An 18,734-nucleotide genomic window follows, 5' to 3' on the forward strand; every position below is an offset into this window, starting at 1 on the left:
CTTATACTGGTTTAATTGTACTACTAAGGTATAGTTACTATTCCTTAAAAGCTTCAATAATTGTAAGTAATTCCTTGTTATAGATTAAATAATTAAGACGTAGTCTATCGAGCTTCTTTAAAAAGAAGGCTATAGGATATAGCTTTCTTTATCTGTCTCGTTATCCTAATTGTCCTCCGATAGCGTAGTCTGAAGCGTCTATTTCTACCTCAAATGGCTTCTTAGGGTCTGGTAGTACTAGTACTAGATCTTTAGTAATGGCGTTACGGATCTACATAAATGCTTACTCGTGTCGCTCTTCCCATTGGAATTTAGCGTTCTTCCTAGTAAGTTCGTATAAAGGTCGTATGATCACTCTAAAGTTCCTAATAAATATTTGGTAGAAGTTTGTAAATCTGATGAAGCTTCGTACTTCTATGACTAACGTCGGTCGTAGCCAATTCTTAATAGCTTTAATCTTTGAAGGTTCTATCTAGATTTGTCCTAGGGATATTTTATATCCTAAAAAGACTGTCTTCCTGACATGGAATTTGCTCTTTTCCTTGTTAACTGATAGCTTGTACATATATAGCGCGTCTAGTACTACTTTTACATGCTTCCGGTGTTTATCTATCGTCTTAGAGAAGATGAGTATATTGTCGAGATAATATACTGTAAATTTGTCGAGAAAGGGTCGGATAGCTTGATTGATCAGGGCTTGGAACGTTGCCGGCGTGTTTGTAAGTCCGAATGGCATGACAAGGTACTTATAGTAGCTATAAGGTATCCTAAAGGCCGTTTTCTACTTGTCGCCTTCTTTGATCTGTATATAGTTATAGGCCGATGGCAAGTTAAGACGTGTAAAATATTAGGCTCTTGCTAACTAATCTTGGAGCCATAAGATTAGTAGTAACGGGTATTAGTTTTTCACGGTCTGTTCGTTAAGTTGCCGATAGTCGATATATAACTATAGCTTTCCGTCTTTCTTAGGCATAAATAGGATTAGGTAGCCTACTAGCGATGTTAATAGGCAGATATATCCTTTTTAAAGGTTCTCCTCTAAATATTGCTTAAGTTCTTTATTTTATATCTAGCTTGTATAGTAGATCTTAAAGAACTTTAGTCGTGCTCTTTCCTTGAGCTTGATCTTGTGATCCTATAGGCCGTGTTCTAGTAGTCCTTCTAGATGTTTTAGTTCGAATGCTAGGTGTCCTTCGTATTCCTTCGGTACTTCCCTAGTCTTGTCTTGTCTCTTGGTTTTCTAGTAGTATACAAACTTGGTTCCGTCTATAGCGATATTAGCGATTTCTCCTATCTCAACCTACTACTCTAATTATAGTGCCTTACATTTGTCAACGGAAAGAATAGCTATTAGCGGTTTAGCTCGTTCCTCATGTTGCGATATCGGTGTCGTTATGCCGCCTCTTCCAGAGTCTATAGTAGTCTGCCTACTACTATCTGTCTCTTACGGTAGATCCGTAGGATATACCTTCCCCTAAGCATTGTCTGCTTGCGATCCTTGTATACTCCCCATCTCACTAGTCAAATACGACTCTATTTGGGGTTATAGGTAGCTACTATTCTTCTAGCTAATGTCTAGGTTATAGTCTTTATACTATGGTAACCCTAATATTATATCTTTGTTATTACCTATGTCTACGATACTAAATACGACTACTATAGTCTTCCCTGCTATAGTAATATCGATTGGTTTAGTCTCCCTACGTACCTATTACGTTAGAAATGGCCCTTTGACTATGCTATGCTTCTGCTTTATTCTCTAGGGTATCTGTAGCTAATTTACAAGTATTGGCGAAATCAGATTTATCTCTACTCTACTATCTACTAGTGCGAGCATTTCGTGCTGTTTCTACTATGCTATTATCTATAATCGCTTGTCTTGCCGCCGTCGTCTAAAGATTGTAACGATTTCCTATGTTTCTGCCGGGAGGTCTCGATATAGTGGTTTCTTACGCTAGTCCCTCCTATACTATACTACCACTTGCTGCTATATAGGTGTTACTAGTTTCTAGGCCCCTTGAAGGGCCCTAACCTGTTTCCTAGGTTAGTGCTAACCTCTTTAGTTGTTTAGCTAATAGCAGCTTCGTCAATTATACTCATTTCTGTAAGCTATTAAGTGCTTACGGCTTCTTACTATTAGGTCTGTTCTACTTTCTGTCGTACGTACTATAGCTTCGTCTGAAGCTCCCAAATTCGCAATTTCTTTTTATCTATGTAATAGAGGCAATCGTTACTCTAGCATAAGTCCTACGTGTCTCGTCCTATTCTATAGTACCTAGGCCAGGCTTGTCTTAGAACTATCATAATGCTTTCTAGATCGTAGGCTTTAATCTTCTAGAGTAATTTGGCTGCTCTGTTTCCTATATCGTAGACCTATTCTATAGGGTGTAAGCTTCTGTCCTTATTTCCTTGTCGGGTCGGCTAGTAATTGTTTTCGAATTTGTTGCAGAAGTGGTATCGGCATTTGTATGCCATATACTAGAACTAGGGCACTTGTATATATGCCTTATATCGAGGGTACAGTCGCGTAGCGTTGCCTAGGAGGTATTGGAATTCTTTCCCGAATCCTTCCTATTATATATAGACTATAAATACTCTAGTGCTAACATAGGAATGTTTCTTCTAGTAGCTTTCCTATATACGCTCGTCTTTTCCACGGTTTGCGCGTATGAACTAGTATTCTAGGTTCCGCATGTTGTTACTAAGTTACTAGCTATTAAGATACTTGGTATAGCTATTAGGCCTATCGTATATCGTAGGCTATTCTCCTTTGATGGTTTCTACGATATGTCGGAGTTCCCTCATTTCGTCCCTTATTCTATCGCTCTAGTAGGCAAGTCAAATCAAGCGTCCATCCTATTTATATAGTTCTATATTAAGCCGAAAAACTTCGTTACAATACTATTTAATCCGTTCCTAGAGGAATAGAACATTAGGTCTAGGTCTTTCGATTCCTTAGGTGTCGGTTGTCCACAATCTATCCCGCCTCTACGTGACCATGAAACCCTACTACCTCAAGGCTAGGAGAATCGAAACTGGCGGTATATACTCTCCTACCATGTCCTATTTGGCAAGACCTGTCTCTAGGTCCATAGTGACCAGTTCGGAGTATAGTACTTATTCGTCTTTACTATTGTCGTCATATCTAAGACTATCTATATTATTGCCCCTGTCTTTGTAGCTCGTAGCTACTACTTCGATGACGTCCTTAGTGGTTTCGTCGATAGCCGTAATTTCCTTTCTAGGGACTGTCTTCTACTCTTTCTTCGGGCTATAACATTCTTATTTGTAGTGCCCTTTCTTCCTATAGTTATAGTAGGTAACATTAGACTTGTCTTTGGTCGTCTTCTTCTAGTCTTGCTTCTATACTGTGTCTATATCTATAGCTCTAGGGTATGTCCTGTATAAGGTACTGACGTACGCTCGTTTTTTCTTATTATTAGCCTTAACTATGGTTCTGTTTATTCGACCTCGTTTTTGCTACTCTTGTATATAGAGTCGATTATTAATTCTAATAGCCTATATAATATATTTGTCTAGGGTCTTAGGCCGATTATACTTATATAGCTTATCTTTAACTTTTTCCTTTAAGCTATTATAGAATAGTTATATTAATACCTTGTCGTTAAGCTAAGACTTGAGCATGTCCTACCTAAACTGTATGGCGTAGGAGGCTACTAACTTGGTCTATCAGAGATTAGCAAGTCTTTCTTATATATGAATCTTCTTGTCTTTATCACCAAAAACCTTCTAAAGCTCTTCTTCAAAACGGTCGTAAGATTAGAAGACTACTTATATAAATACGTCTCGGTTGTCTTTGTCTTCCTTAGTAAGGTAATCGTTCTATATAGGCTCGAACTATCTAAGTACCTTGCCCTCTAGTCTCGTAGCTACGTAGAGGACTTTGGCTTTATCGTCTAGAAACTTATCGTCATTAAGCCAGAAGTAAGATCAAAGGTTTGTCAGGAATCCTACAAGATCCTCCTTAGTTCTTCCATATTTGCCAGGTAGTTTGATCTTGATATGCTTTGCTTTGGCGCCCTCGAGTGCCTTGATTTTAGCATAGGCCTCGTTAACTAACTTCTGCAAGTACTTTTCGCGGTTCTCGAGTTCCTTGATTCGAGCTTAGGCAGCCTTGTCTCTCTGGTCTAACTCCTAGATCTGCTGCTAGAGTTGACCAAGCTAAGTGAGCAGCTGTTCGGCCGTGATGTTAGTAGCCATGTCGATATCGAGGTCGAAGTCACCTCCGTTCTGAACTATAATAGAACAAAGGGAGTAGTAACAACGTGTGACGAACCTAACTTAGACTTCTTCTAAAAGGGTTTAGACGAAGGTAGATTGAGTAGGATAAGTAGGCAGGTCGTCTAAGGGATTTGGTAAAGTTAAAGGGTTTATAATAACACTTAGAGTTGTCTCTTATAGTAATTAGCAATGCTTGGTATGAGTACTGTAATTATAATTATTACTACTGGTGAACTCTTAGAGTCTACTTAACGAGTGACTGGCTAGCTATATATATATAATTGTCTGCCCCTCTTTAGTAGTTATCACTAGTACTATTTTTCCTTTTACTCCGTGATTCCGCGTTATCGGCGGTGATATGTTATTATTACTAGTGAAGACCTTAGTCTTGGCGGTGATAATCTTCTGATTAGTCTGTCAAGTGATTGGCTGTCGGAATGTCCCGTGTCCTGGCTGCAGCCTGCCAGGCCGTCCATGTGCTTATCCGTGATAGAAGGGCACTTAGGTAATTAAGAACGTTCTAAATGGACTATATAGACTATATACTAAGAGCCTAACACTTAAGGATATCGCTATCGTTAAAGGATTCTATATTAATATCATCTTAGAAGCTCTATTACTTAAGGTAGGCGCTTAGTACTATAGCTTAGACTACTTACTACGTTTCGGAACACTAGAAAATAACGTTATCCTTTATAAGTTAGAATGTAAGTATAATCTTACCTTCCTTAAATATAAGCTACTTTCCTACTACTTAAGCTTCCTAGACTATGTCTTACTTAGTAAAGCAGGTATTATAAACGTTTATATGTTCTTATAGAACATATTTACTATATATAGTAGAAGGTCCTAGACGTAAGCATTACCTACTATAAGAGAGGATACTAAAGATCTTTAGCACTTAAAAGCGAGCTACCTCGGACTAGAAGCGTTAAAAGCGCTTATTGATAATGCTAGAAATATCTATATTGAGGGGATAGCGTATATTAAGTACAAGAGCTACGCTTATACTTATATAAGCAAGGTTATCTCTAAGAAAATATTACCTAAGTAAAAGTCTATATACCTATTCTAGCAAGTAGCCTAGGATCTATTTAACTATCCTAAAGCGATTAATAGATCGAGATAGCTACTTATAATTGTTAACGAGTATAGTAGGAAGCTCTTCCCTTTTCTTTTAATAACGAAGTTATTAGACTAGATTATAGGAGTTATCCAGAATTTCGAGAGCTAGGTAAGACGCTAATATAGGCCTACTATCTATAAGATCAAGTAGGATAACAATACTATAATAATTAGTTCAGTAGGGCATATATTAATATATTACTAGACTTAGGCTATAGAGAGCGGTATTAATCTTAAACTCTTATCTTTATATACTGATAAGCCTAATAGACTAGTAGAGCAAGTAAGGCAAGAACTGATCTTACGCTTAATCAAGATACTAGACGGTACGAATCTCCCTATAAAGCTCTAGTTAAAAAGTATATAAGTAGTAGTATACTTATATATAATAAGCCTAAGCTATACTTACTCGTTTAGAACTCCTAATAAGGTACTCTATAGCTAGTTTAAGTAGTACTTTTGCTAGTATAAACCTAGCTTAATAATTATATTAACTAGCGACTTATACCTAGACTAGAATAGCATCTTTATATATGAATATTAGCTATATATCCTCCATAAGAATAGGGAAGCTAAGTAGTATATAAAGGACTTTAAGGTACTACTATATAGGCTAACAAGGTATCTTATAGAATATCACGCTTCTAATATCTATCACGTTTAGATACCTAAGCTTAATAAGGTCATTATAACTTATAACGTTTGCTTCGATAAGAAGACTTTCTACCATCTAGGCAAAGAGTAGCTAATAGAGCTATTACTAGCGGTAGAAAGCTAGGAAGTCAATTACTTCAATCTTAGCAAAGATTCCTAGGATACTAATTTTCTCTAGGAAGCGTTATAATAGACCTAATAACTAGTAGAAGACTCTATTATAGTAGTTTAGCTACCTCTATTATAAGAGAGTCTGGCAATAGACTAACCTCTCTAATAAGATTAAGACTTAAGGGTAAAGGAGCTCTCTAATATATAGCCTACAAGTAAGTAATTAGTTCTAGAGACTCTTATAGCAGAGATATAAGTAACAGATAAACTTACCAAATGAATAGAGAGCTTTAAAGGACTCTTGACCCCTAAATATATACCTAAGCCCTTAGTGACTTACTCTATACCAGCTAGTAAAGGGGATATCTACTAGGAAGTAGGAGGGTTTAAATTAGGGCTTTCCTAGTCACTAGCTAGCTAACTAAATGCTAAGGAGAGCAGGGGAGCCGTCGGATCTAATGGAGAGATACCTTCTATAGAAGAGTTAAGTATATATAGTATATTAATGGAAGAGCTAGGAGTTAGGAATAGTATTACTAGTATATTATACCTGGCTAGGCTAGAACAGTAAAGTATTAAGCAAAGTCTAGATTAGCTAATATATTCTCTGGAAGGTAGAAGCGAAAGAGAAGCTATTTAGCAACTTCCTATAAGGAGAGGCAGAGGTAGGAAGAGGGCTTATAAGCCTAAGGACCCTATCTAGTTAAGCGAAAGGTTACAAAATAAAAAGAGGGTTAACTATTATTACTCCTTTATCTATATAATAAAGGAACCCTAGCGATAGTTCTATAAGACTTACCTACCCAATTAATAGGAAGCTTACCTAGGAGACTAGAGCTTTTAAACAATATATATAGTATTCGCTACTACTATATAATAGAAGGATACTATATATCTTAGAGTAGCCCTAAATAAGCTACGTTAGTATATTAACGATCTTACTTACGTTCCCTCTAACTAGCAAGACCTATATAACTACCTGTTAGGATAGTAGTTTAAAGATACGGCTCGTAAGGAGATACGTAACTTAGAGAGCAAGAGAACGTAGAAGATTATACTATATAAGTAGGCAAAAGCGCGACCTATCCCGTTAAAATAGGTCTTTATATATAAGTTTAATAAGGACGGTTTCTTAGAGAAGTACAAGGTAAGGATCTATATATAAGGAGATCTATAAGATATTAGCTTAGTAGAAAGTACATATATAGCTACTCTAGTAGTGTAGTCGTTCTATATAATAATGGGGATTACTATATACTTTAATTTGGAAGTTAAGTAGTTCGATATAGCGTAAGCGTTTCTTAATGCTAAACAACCGGAAGATAATCCTATCGTCTACAAGTTACTAGAAGGATTCAAGTAGCTAGGGAAATGTATAGAGTTATAAAGAGCTTTATATAGCTTGAGAGGCTTGCTACTCTTATAGTATAAAGAGTTTTATAAGACGCTATTAGGTCTAGGTATAGAACTATTAGGTAAAGAGAAGTACCTCTTCTTAAGCTATAATAAACGAGTTATCCTAATCTTCTATATTGACAACTTCTTAGTCTTCTTCTATAAAAGCAACGCTATAGTAGCCAAGTATATAATAGAAGGAATCAAAGCTTAATACGATGTCTATAAGCAAGGTAATATTAGTTAGTTCCTTGGTATTAGGGTAATTCGAGACCGACCTATATATAAGATATAGCTAGTCTATGACTAATATATTGGAAAGGTAGTAAGAAGATATGGGCTAAATGTGCCTAGTATATATAAGCTAACTCCCTTAAGTTATAAAGAACTTAAGAAGTTTAAAGGGAGCGTTACTAGTACGTAGATTAAAGAATATTAAAAGCTAGTTAGATTAATTCTATACTATATAGTTATATTATATCTAGACGTTATATACGCCCATTTAGTACTCTTTCGATACCTAACTAACCTAGGACTAGACCACTTGTTAGAGGTATAGCAAGTAATAAGATATCTATTTAGGAGCTCTTACCTATTAATCTAGTATAGAGGTAAACGAGCGCTAGATAGTTCGATACTTATAATTACCAGGGACGCGTTATACGTAGATGATCTAGATATATAGTATTTATTGTAGGGATATATATTCTTTTTATTCGGAGGTCCTATTATATAAAAGGCATTATACTAGGATATTATTATAATGTTAAGTACTAAAGTAGAACTTCTAACACTCTCCCTTATGGTAAGAGAGGCTATAGTACTTAAAAGGCTATTTATAGATATTGATCTTAAGCTTAGAGAACCTTAAAATATCTACTATAATAATTAGTAAACTATTTAACTAGTAATAGCTAAGAATAAATGTATTAATACTTACCTATAGTATATAGATATCTATAATATATAGTTATACTAGGAAGCGGCGAAAGGAATGTTTAAAGCTATATATCTACTAACTAGTTAGATACTAGTAAATAGGCTTATTAAATAACTTAGCTAATAAGCCTTTAAACGCTAAAGGGCTTTCCTTAATCTTTAAGATATTTTATAGGCTTATATAACTAGGGGGTAGAAAATAAGTCAAATTTATTAAATAAAATACTACCTAATACTCCCTATCTACTATTATTAGCCGTTACTAGGATTAATAGCCTTACCCTTACCTTTATCCTGGCTAGGTAACGATATAGCGCCTAATACGTCATCAAACGTACTAACGCAAGTATTATAAGCCTCCTTAATCTTGCCTAACTAGTAGAAGATATTATATATAGAGTAGGTAATCTTTGTAAAACGCGCGAGTTTAGCCTTATTAAGCTTATACTCCTCTATATCGTCTATACTAGCGTATTTCAGGTCACTCCAAAGAACTATATATAACTTTTTAGGATCCTATATATAACTATTAACGATTTGCCTATATATTAGGGGTAGAGGGTCAGGATCTAGGGACTTATAGAAGCCTTAGCTCTATCTAGTAAAGCCTTTGTCAAATCCTTTGCCGACCTAATATCAGAAGCAGGACTACCATTATAGTTAGTATAAGTATTATAAGAGCTATTAGACGTATAGGCAATTAGTATATATCTTTTTACACTTATAAGAACCATAGGTACAATGGTAATAGCAGGAGCTAGCGCCGGAATAATTATAACATTTGCCAAAAGAATATCCTATTAGAGCTAACTATATATATATTCTATAAGGCACCTTATAAAGCTTGCTAGTAGTAATATCGCTATATTTAATCAGCTTAAACGATCTTAATATAACTAGCAAAGTGCTAGAAAACTATAAAACTAGTATGAAACTAATCAAATAAAGGTAATAAGGATACTTACAGTTTAGAAGCTTTAACACGCTTACGTTTTCAAGGTATTATAAGAGTAAAAGTCAACCTACTAGCAGTTATAGTATTTATAATAGGTATACCTAACAAGTCATCCATTGATTTAAGCATAGGAGGCATTATCCTATTATTATTTTAATTAAAACTAATAATACTATTACTACTATAGTTATAATAGCTATATTTAATCTATAGCTTCAAAGGAATTGCTCTACTATACTTAACTCTTTTAGACTTCCAAATATAGAAGGCAGGCCCCTAAAGGAGCTATCAAGGTAAGAGCAATAAAAGATAACAATAAAAGATATAACACCAAGAACAGTATTACTATAAAGCGTAGTTAAACGACTATCGCCTTTAACTAGGGGGTATGTCGGAAGCTATAGAGCTTCTAAGCGTATTAGCCATACGTTTGCCATAGCTGTATGAGGCTGTTCAACGCATTGGCCAGTCCCTTTGTCTATAAATACCACTCGTTTTGTCTCCTTTGTAGATAGCTTTAACAAGGCACTGTCTCCTTCGTACAGCCACCTACTGCAGACTGCTTTCAACACTCCCGGAGCTCCCACTGCGTTCGGCAATATCTACAAGAGCTTCTGACATGGCAAGGCCGACAACGACCTGGTTGACTCTGAATGCCCACCTGTCAGCATAGGCGACCGACTGGCATCAAGTATTGGGCGGATCAGTAGTGGCCAAGTCTTGTACGCGCCGTCGAGTCCACAGGGTTTCTTGCTGAGGCATTGGGTGGAAAGGACTCTCGTCCCTGCTTGTATGCTCTAGTTGGTAGCAGGTGTGGTATAAAGATGACACTGCTGTCGGCAGCGTCCACGAAGGAAAGGCCGGAGGAAGGCCCAGCTGAGTTGGGCAGTGCTTGGTCTGTGGATCACGGATGCTTGGGGCTGCTCGACCGACGACACTGGCCTGAACCGGCTAAACGGCCCGGAGCAGCGTATCTATTGCAAACCACTTATACGGAATCCCTCAACACCACCCATTCCTTCATCATAGGGTGGGAGGCGTTTCAACAATTGCATGTCAGGGAAATGCGGTCCAAACCTGACAGCCTTTTTATCTTGTCTTAGAGCTGGGATCGGAATGATGGTCTGGCATGATGCTCTAGTCTACAGTCATTCCTCTGTTGGAGGAACACAGGCCCTCGGTCTCAGAGGCCTGTCATTCTGCCCAATTTCCAGATTGGGTTTTATCTACTCGGAGAATATGCTACCTTACTCCAACCACACCATGACATCTACATTTGCACCTACCATTCCAGCTGGGAGGTCCAGACAAGGAGGCTGAGCTGAGCGAGTCTTCCTGTAATTATGGGTTGAGTTGGCCCCAGTTCTCTCGTGTCCGACTCGTTGATCCATCATCGACACTCTCCCATCGGTCGGCTAAAGAAGAGAGGCCCGGTGGCGGCAATGGGCTCTGTCAAACGCGCCGCCTTCGTCATTCTGCAGCGCCTTCCTGCCCGTTTTACCTCGGATTATCCGGCCTTGGTCCAATGAGATGGGTCATTTGCCGCTTTAGGCGTGCAGAGACGAGTTAATATGGGGAAGTCTGGGGTCGGGTCAGAGCGCGAAGGCCAACTACCGCGGGTGATTGACATGCACATGTCAGACGCAAACAATCTGCCTGCAACCTTGCAGCATAGACAAGATCGGCAGTCAGGTTTCTGCGGGACCTCCCGGCTGGCTCCAGATCAACCCATGATCGTTCGACATGCCTCGTTCCAGTCTCTGACACCCAATGGTTGTATGGCCCAGCCTCCTTCCTCTTCAGCCGTCAGGGGGTGACAATGCTCTCCCCACCTCCGCACGCTCTCCCAGGTTGCCAGTGCCGATAAGCTTTTGTCCTGGTGTCACGAGGGTGGGATGGTTCCTGGTGATCCCACCAGTCTCCATTAGGATAAAAAAGAACAAAAAGAACACTCTAAAGCTTCTTCAAACTACCCAAGGTAAATAGTTAACAAACAAACACGGCAGGCTAAGCTGTTTACGTCTAAGCTTTCCGAGCCTCTATACGCCCAACGTACTGCTTCCCACGTCTGAAATGGGGGTTAGATTGGGGGTTACCTATCGCTTGGGCAGAGGACAGTGATTCGCATCCAACGGCCTGTTGTTGAGGCCGGCGTGCTGGTTTGGCATTCCCCTCGTCCGAGTGAGTCGTATTAGTCGTGGATAACTTAAATATTGCTTATTTGCCCTGGCTGTTCCCACAGCAAAAACGGCCAGACCCGCTCAAAAATCTGGTCCCCGAACTTTCCACAGGTGTTGCCGCGCGGATGTGCAGAGTCCGCCGTACACACGTGTAGAATCCGGGGTTAATTTGGCTAATCGGGGATTAATGCGGTTTTTGCCCGGCGGTCTCGACACAACACCCCTCCCCCCCTGTTGTGCGCGCGCCAGGGCCACCCCCCCCCCCTTCCTCCCTTTGCTGGGCACTCTTTACCAAGCAGCACGCTTTTGCACAGGTGACATCAGTACGGCCTGTCGTCCAACGGAGCGGCACGAGAGAGGCCCAATCTCGGGTCTATTACCACCCTGTCGTCCCATTTGGGAGGACGACCTTGTCTTACACACACCCCAGAGGCGGCAATTGTCTTAACGGCTCCCAGCTCCCCATGAAGACCCCGGCATATTTCCCTGCGGCGAAATTCGGGATGCTGGGGCGCCACCGTATGCCAGGGTAAGTTTAGGTTGTTCGGGGCGTAATGGATTGTTCCTTGGCAGATGGTCGGTACATGACATTCTGGACGGTTTCGTTCTCGAGAACCATCGGAGGACCCGCCCTGACGGGATCCGGCGTAGGTTGTTTTAAACATGGGGCCAGCGCTGCCGCTCAACCGTCTTGTTCCTGGATGACTACTTAGGTAGCATCAGAACCCAGATCTGACCCTCCAACGGAGCCCTCTCTTTTCTCTCCGTCTTGGCCTCAGCTCGCCATCGAGTCGCTGGGACCGACGTTGAGGCTCTGGCCTAAAGGGGAACGCCGTGGGCTATCCAGGGTCAACAAGTACAAGGTGCATGTTCCGGACTTCTCTTTGCACCGCCTAGTACCTACACGATGTCTTACCAGCAGAGCCTCGTCATCGACTCCTAGTCCGGCCTACCGCCGCTGACGGTTCGCCTTTCCGGTCGTTTCTGCAATCACTCTCGACCCCGTCGTTACCTTTTCAACTCAGACTCGCAGCACTAAAGGGCTTCTGCGGCGTACTGGCTCACTCCCGGTCCAGGTCCTCAACTCCAGTCCCAGTCATCTCTATCACACATCGTCTTGCCCGTCAGCTCCTTTACGTATTAGAGCAGAAGAGCGTCACAATGTCAGGCGAAGCGAAGTGGTCACACCATGAACAAGCCCTGCCAGAGGGGGCTCCGGCTTCACCGACGGCCCTCGACGATGCAGAGAAGGGCATCTACGACGGCAATCCGGCATTGCCCGTGCTTGCGATGCCGCCAAATGCCCACGTTGACGAGAAGAAAGCACTCGAGTCGGGCTCTGCATCTGAGGGAACGGGAGCAGCAGCACCGAGTCCGCCATCGGCACCGGTGAAGAAGGCTCCGAGGAGGAAGCCCAGCAAATGGATCCTCTTCCAGCTGTGGTTCAACACATACCGCAAGTTCTTCACCTTCGTCACGCTCCTCAACCTTGCGGGCATCATCCTCGCCGCGCTCGGCCGGTTCCCCTATGCCGAGAACCACCTCGGCGCGCTGGTGCTCGGCAACCTGCTCATGGCCATAATGATGCGGAACGAGCTGTTCTTGAGGTTTCTGTATCTCATCTCCATCTACGGGCTGCGAAGTGTAGGCCTCTCGGAGCCCGTACTTTCTCCTCCTCCTCCTCCTCCTCCCTCCTCCCTCCTCTATGATCACGGATGAGCTAACCGCTTCGCTGTCGGAAAAATAGTGGGCGCCACTCTGGCTCAAACTCGCTGTCACTTCCGTCCTGCAGCATGTGGGAGGTATTCATTCGGGCTGCGCTATTTCGGGTGCTGCGTGAGTAAACAAAGCCCCTGATTGATGTTTTTTTTTTTTTTCCTTGAGACCATGGTGCTGACGAACACTCTCAGGTGGCTAGTGTTCAAGATCGTGGACATCATCAAGTACCGCACAGTGCAGCATACTTCGGTGATTGTGACGGGTATCATCACCAACCTTGCCGTCATCATCTCGGTCTTGAGTGCCTTCCCATGGATCCGCAAGTCAGTACTTCCACGAGCTTGCCTAAACGAATGAACCCAATGGCGCTGACCTTTACAAGCAACCACCACAACACATTCGAAAGACACCATCGCTTCATTGGATGGCTTGGGATTGCGGTATGTTTCAGCAACTCGATGGAAAAACAACACAAGGTCGAATGTCATGTTGACCAACGCCACATAGGCTACCTGGGTTTTCGTCATCACGGGCAACTGCTACGACATCAAGCGCGGAGAATGGAGATCTGACTCCAACTCCCTGATCAGCGTGCAGGAACTGTGGTTCGCAGTCTTCATGACCATCTTGTACGTCCATCAGCAGTTGTTCCCTCAAGTTCGAGATGGAATGGACAGATATTCTAACCAACCACTCCTTCCCAACAGCGTCTTGATCCCCTGGCTCACCCTTCGCGAAGTGCCTGTCGAGGTTGAGATTGTGAGTCGCTCTTTCATTTCTTCCCAACCTAGCCGGGCTTCTCTCTCGGTCCCTTACTGACAAGCAGGGGGGTACACTCCCTGGTCTAGCCGTCGCCCAAGGTAGCCGTTCTCAAATTCCAACGCGGGATGCAGCAAGGCCTGCTCGGCCGCATCAGCCGCACGTCCATCATGGAATACCACGCCTTTGGCATCATCAGCGAGGGCCGAAAGTCCGGCTGCCACTACATGATTTGCGGCGTTCAGGGCGACTTCACTCGGAACCTGGTTGCCGACCCCCCCAAGACGCTGTGGACCAGAGAGCTCAAGTTTGGTACGTTCCAGCCTTCACCCCCTCGTCCCCCCCCCCCCCCCCCCCCCTTGCCCCGTATCGTCCGATATTCCTGAAGCGGTAGACATCGTGGGCCACTAACACGGCCCGGGACAGCGGGCGTCGGGCACGCCTCTGCCATGTTTAAGCGAGGAATCCGCATTTGCACCGGAACGGGTATCGGGGCGGCGCTGTCCACTTGCATCCAGAGCCCGAACTGGTAAGTCCCCTTTGCGAAGAAAGAAAAAAAAGAAAAACCTTGCTGGCATCGATCATCATCTGACATCGGCCGTTTCCCTTTTTCTAAGGTTCCTCATCTGGATAGGATCTGATCAAGAAAAGACATTCGGGCCGACCATCACCCGGCTCATCTACGACAACATCCCGCCGGAGCGTATGATCCTCTGGGACTCCAAAAAGCGGGGAGGACGACCGGACAGCGTGAAGCTGCTCAAGGAAGTGTGGCACAGCTTCGGCGCCGAGGTCATCTTCATCACGTCCAACCGGCAGGGCAATGACGAGATGATGCAGGGTTGCCGCGAAGGTACGTTACCACTGGCTCTAACCCCAAGGCCTTGACCAAAGTCCTCCCCCCACCCTTCCCCACCACCACCCAAAATAACCCCCGGAATGATCTTCTTCTGGGGCAGCACCGCTAACGTTGACCGTTTACCCTTTCCAGCCGGCCTGCATGCCTTTGGCACCCTGTGGGACTTTTAGAACCCCAAACGCGGCCCGACTTGACGCCGAGGTCCCCACGAGAAGATTCATCATCATCATCAGGTGTTGCTGGTAGAAGACACACGACGATCTGGGTTACACGCACGCATTGCATTGGGAGGGAGTCAAGCATTGGGATTGGGTAGAGTTGAGCTATTTCTTTTCCTTTATCTGATAATATACATACATACATACACACAGTCAAAGAGAAAAGCATGGGATCCACATCAGGGAGTCTGCGGCTTGACGGTAGCCGCGGGGCTAAAAAAGCCTGGAAGAGCTGGTGGGGTGGCGGGGGAAGAAGGGTGAGAGGGCGCATGTTTTACGAATGCTAGCTTCGCAAAAAGACGCATTCTGATGAAACGTCCTAGCTCGGCGATGTGAACAAATGAGGCCATTTTTACCACGGAAACACTAATTACTGCGTTACCAGGTAACGGTCATCCGAAACACAGGTGGCAATATTGACCTTAAGCTTATCGTTGTCCCCCTTGTCCGGCTTGGATCTCATCTCCACTCTCCCAACGGAAGCACAGCCGCCGTTCATCCCGTGTTTCCAACCAAGCTGCGAAAGCCGCAGGGAATGCCGTGAAGAGTATCCTAGAATCTTGCCCGGAGTTTACTACGGAGCCAGTTCCGGCCCAACTGCCCTGGCAAATCCTGCCGTGAAATTACCGTACAGTACATGGATGTATGTATGTATGTACACATATCCCCACGTAATACAACATACACTATGTTACAGGAGGAATTGGTAGTTGGTTGTGTGGCGAGCCCAGGCCATCCTCCACCTTGCTCCGGAGTGAACAACATCTCAGGGAGCGAAAGTGTGGAGGTCGATCGGACGCCAAGAACACTGTCTGGCCGCTGCGTTGGTCGTAAGCCTTGGCGTCTTCCAGAAGCGAAGCAAAAAAACAGGACCGTCCTTCCCGCGCGATTCCTAATCCGTCATGTTCCGCGTCTGTCGGGGTCTGGCCCGAAGTTGCCGACCCTCTCTCTCCAGACTTCTGAACCATGCCGCTCGGTTTGCCACGCCGTTCGCCGGGCCCGCGAACCGGGTTAGCTTTTCTCGCCTGAGCCGGCTACTGTGCGGGTTATGCTGTAAATCTTGGTTGACTGCCCGTGGGGAGCATGGTCCGGGCCGAAGTCTGCGCGCCCCCGGTGGGGGATGATTTTTTTTTTTGGGGGGGGGCAGCCCTGCGATCTTTTTTTTGCATTTCTTTCGGTTCCCTCGTCCGACGAAGCACATTATCTGTGCACTATTCCCATCTCCTCCCCATGAAGTACGGAAGGCCAAACAGGATACTTAAAAGAAACTGTCGATGAACCCGTGACTTGTTATCTTTGCGGGACGGGAATGCGTGGACAGGACATCCAGATGAGCTACTCTCCAGTCCTGAGCATTTAAACAATTGCGAACAGGGTCAGATATGCCACGCAATATCGGATCCGAGTTTCCGGATAAGGAACGCATTTGTGGCCCAGTCGTACGATTCCACACTCCAGGATACAACCCAGGCTTCTTCCAATTCGCAAAGGGGACTTATCACTTGGCTTGAGCAACAATTTGCTGGGACAGCACACAGCGAGCTGAGCCACTGAGATTGAGGGTACCACCCCTTCCCAAAGCAGCGGTCCTGTCATGCTGTGTGATCAATATAATCTCACTCTGGGTTCAATCGGTCTTCCAGTGCGAATGGATGGATCAGGTAATTTAGGGTCAGAGCTGGCCATCTTCAGATCATTGTTGAATATTGCCATAGCAACGCGGCCATAAACAGACCAGAAAGCAGCTTCCTACAGCCCAGCACTTATTAATCAAGGTAATCACAACTCAGCCTATTTTCTACTTTGTCTAGTGCAAAAAGCGTCTCAAATCCCACGCCTGTGTCGCGCACTACTAGACCTCTCCTGGTGACGCGAAGAACCTAATTAGGCTTCGTGTTGACGGTGAAGGGTCTACCCGGCAAGGGTCACAGGTCAAGTGCTTGCTAAGATTCCTTTTGTTCTAAAGCGGCCGTACCATCCTCCTACAGTTTCTTGTTAATGGTCACCCTTTGTCGCCAACTACTGGTCCCAATGACTTGGTGTTTGCTACCCGGCCTGACGGATGGGCGCCCCTTATTCAACCTCGACCAACATGTCAAACTTCCCATCAGCCGGTGGCGGACGACCCAATCCCGGATCCTTTCAAAGTCCCTGCAGGTGTGCGTCGTCGCCGTGTTGCTCATCATCTTTGCCGTTGGCGGGGCTCCATTCCCAAAAGATGGTGCTCTTGTCGGAGGCGCACAGGAGCGACTGCCGGAGGGACTCGACGCACTGTTCCAGGTGATATAGCGTGTCCGCGGCCTCGTCGGAGTCTGACGTGACGTCGCTACGGTAGACCTTCGGGTAAAGCAGCTTTTGCGGACGGTTCAGGCAGTGCAGCTGATGGAAGACGTCCAGCTGCACGACGTAGCGAGGCCGGTGCTGTGGCAGGGGAGTGGTCGCGTTGGGGGGCCGGCAGGCCGAGTCCTGGGTGATGACCGAGACGCCGAAAGCTGGCTGCTGAATCAGGGACTGTTGAAACCGGGATGGGGAAGGAGGAGGGTTTTTTTTTTTTTGGGGGGGGGGGGGGAGGGGTGATGATGGTTGGATAGTTAGGAGAGAGGGGAACAAGAAGATTACCATTATAGAGATATTCCCATCTGTCGTTGACTTCTGGGTCCGCTGCTTGGTATTCCGTGATATCGTCGTGGAGACAACTGCTGAATACAATAGTCTTGTGTTAAATCGCCTCGTTTGCAGGTGTTTGGGAACGGACGGGAACGGTGAGAAAAAAGGTCACGTCGGAACGCTACCAGGCACAGGCATACTTACAGTAGATCTCTCGCGGACGCTGCCATGTATTGTCGCTGTGTCGCGAAAGAAGAACCCAGTACAGTGCCAGCACGGTCGTCAGGACAGCATTCAGCGCAAGGGAAAATAATAGAGCTGCCGTTGGCCTCTTCTTTGGTCGATGGGAAGGCTGTTCCTCATCACCGCTCCATTCTGGTTCTGATAGAAGGTGTTCACTGTCTGAAGAGTCGCTTGTCTTGTTGGTGGTCGTTCTTTCTGAGGCGCCCTCTACCGCTAACTTGCCACTCATTAGCAGCGAAAGGGTGGTATTGGCCGTAAGGAAACGCTGGCATGAACGGATGGATGAGAAGATGAAAGCAGATCGGTCGGGACACATGATCCAAGGAGAAAAAGAAATTTTAGTCCTAGGGCTCGGACTCGAACTGTTGAAGGATCGCAGGTTTCAGCTAGCTGCTTTGAGGGAGAGCCAAGTTTTCCATGTTGATCTTGCCATACTTTTGTGTGACCCTCCACAGACAGGAGTCCTAAACCTACCCAGCTGACGCTGTGTAAAATACTAGCCTGGCATCATTTTGTCATTTGACAGGTGCCGCCCTCCTAGAACCATATAATTAGGATCGGGTTGTTTGGCTTCATCCTGCCTCCAATATGCAACTAGGATCCTGACCACACATGAGCCTGTCACGAGGATAGCTCGTTTTCAAACCCCGCTCTCAGAGCGGCTGTGCTGGACTGGGACTGGAAGATTGGCAGCATCGCAGGCGCATAAAAGGTGGTATCCGTCACCC

The 18,734-nt window shown here is 44.4% G+C and overlaps 2 protein-coding genes across 2 annotated transcripts; one reads left to right on the top strand and one right to left on the bottom strand.

Annotated features, from left to right (window-relative positions):
* Nucleotides 1-12,762: 12,762 nt before the first annotated feature.
* MYCTH_2068307 (uncharacterized protein) lies at nucleotides 12,763-15,108 on the top strand (the record flags this gene model as incomplete). The annotated part of the gene is made up of 8 exons (XM_003665540.1): nucleotides 12,763-13,245; nucleotides 13,349-13,437; nucleotides 13,512-13,643; nucleotides 13,998-14,079; nucleotides 14,169-14,391; nucleotides 14,506-14,608; nucleotides 14,697-14,932; nucleotides 15,071-15,108. The coding sequence occupies 8 exons, from the start codon at nucleotides 12,763-12,765 to the stop codon at nucleotides 15,106-15,108; spliced, it is 1,386 nt and encodes a 461-aa protein (XP_003665588.1).
* A 2,190-nt stretch (nucleotides 15,109-17,298) lies between these two features.
* MYCTH_2112431 (uncharacterized protein) lies at nucleotides 17,299-17,993 on the bottom strand (the record flags this gene model as incomplete). The annotated part of the gene is made up of 3 exons (XM_003665541.1): nucleotides 17,299-17,667; nucleotides 17,765-17,852; nucleotides 17,968-17,993. 3 exons carry the CDS (start codon nucleotides 17,991-17,993, stop codon nucleotides 17,299-17,301), a joined length of 483 nt encoding a protein of 160 aa, XP_003665589.1.
* Nucleotides 17,994-18,734: the final 741 nt, after the last annotated feature.

Source organism: Thermothelomyces thermophilus, chromosome 5 (genome assembly GCF_000226095.1).
Source record: "Thermothelomyces thermophilus ATCC 42464 chromosome 5, complete sequence".
In the NCBI taxonomy this organism is placed as follows: Eukaryota; Fungi; Ascomycota; class Sordariomycetes; order Sordariales; family Chaetomiaceae; genus Thermothelomyces; species Thermothelomyces thermophilus.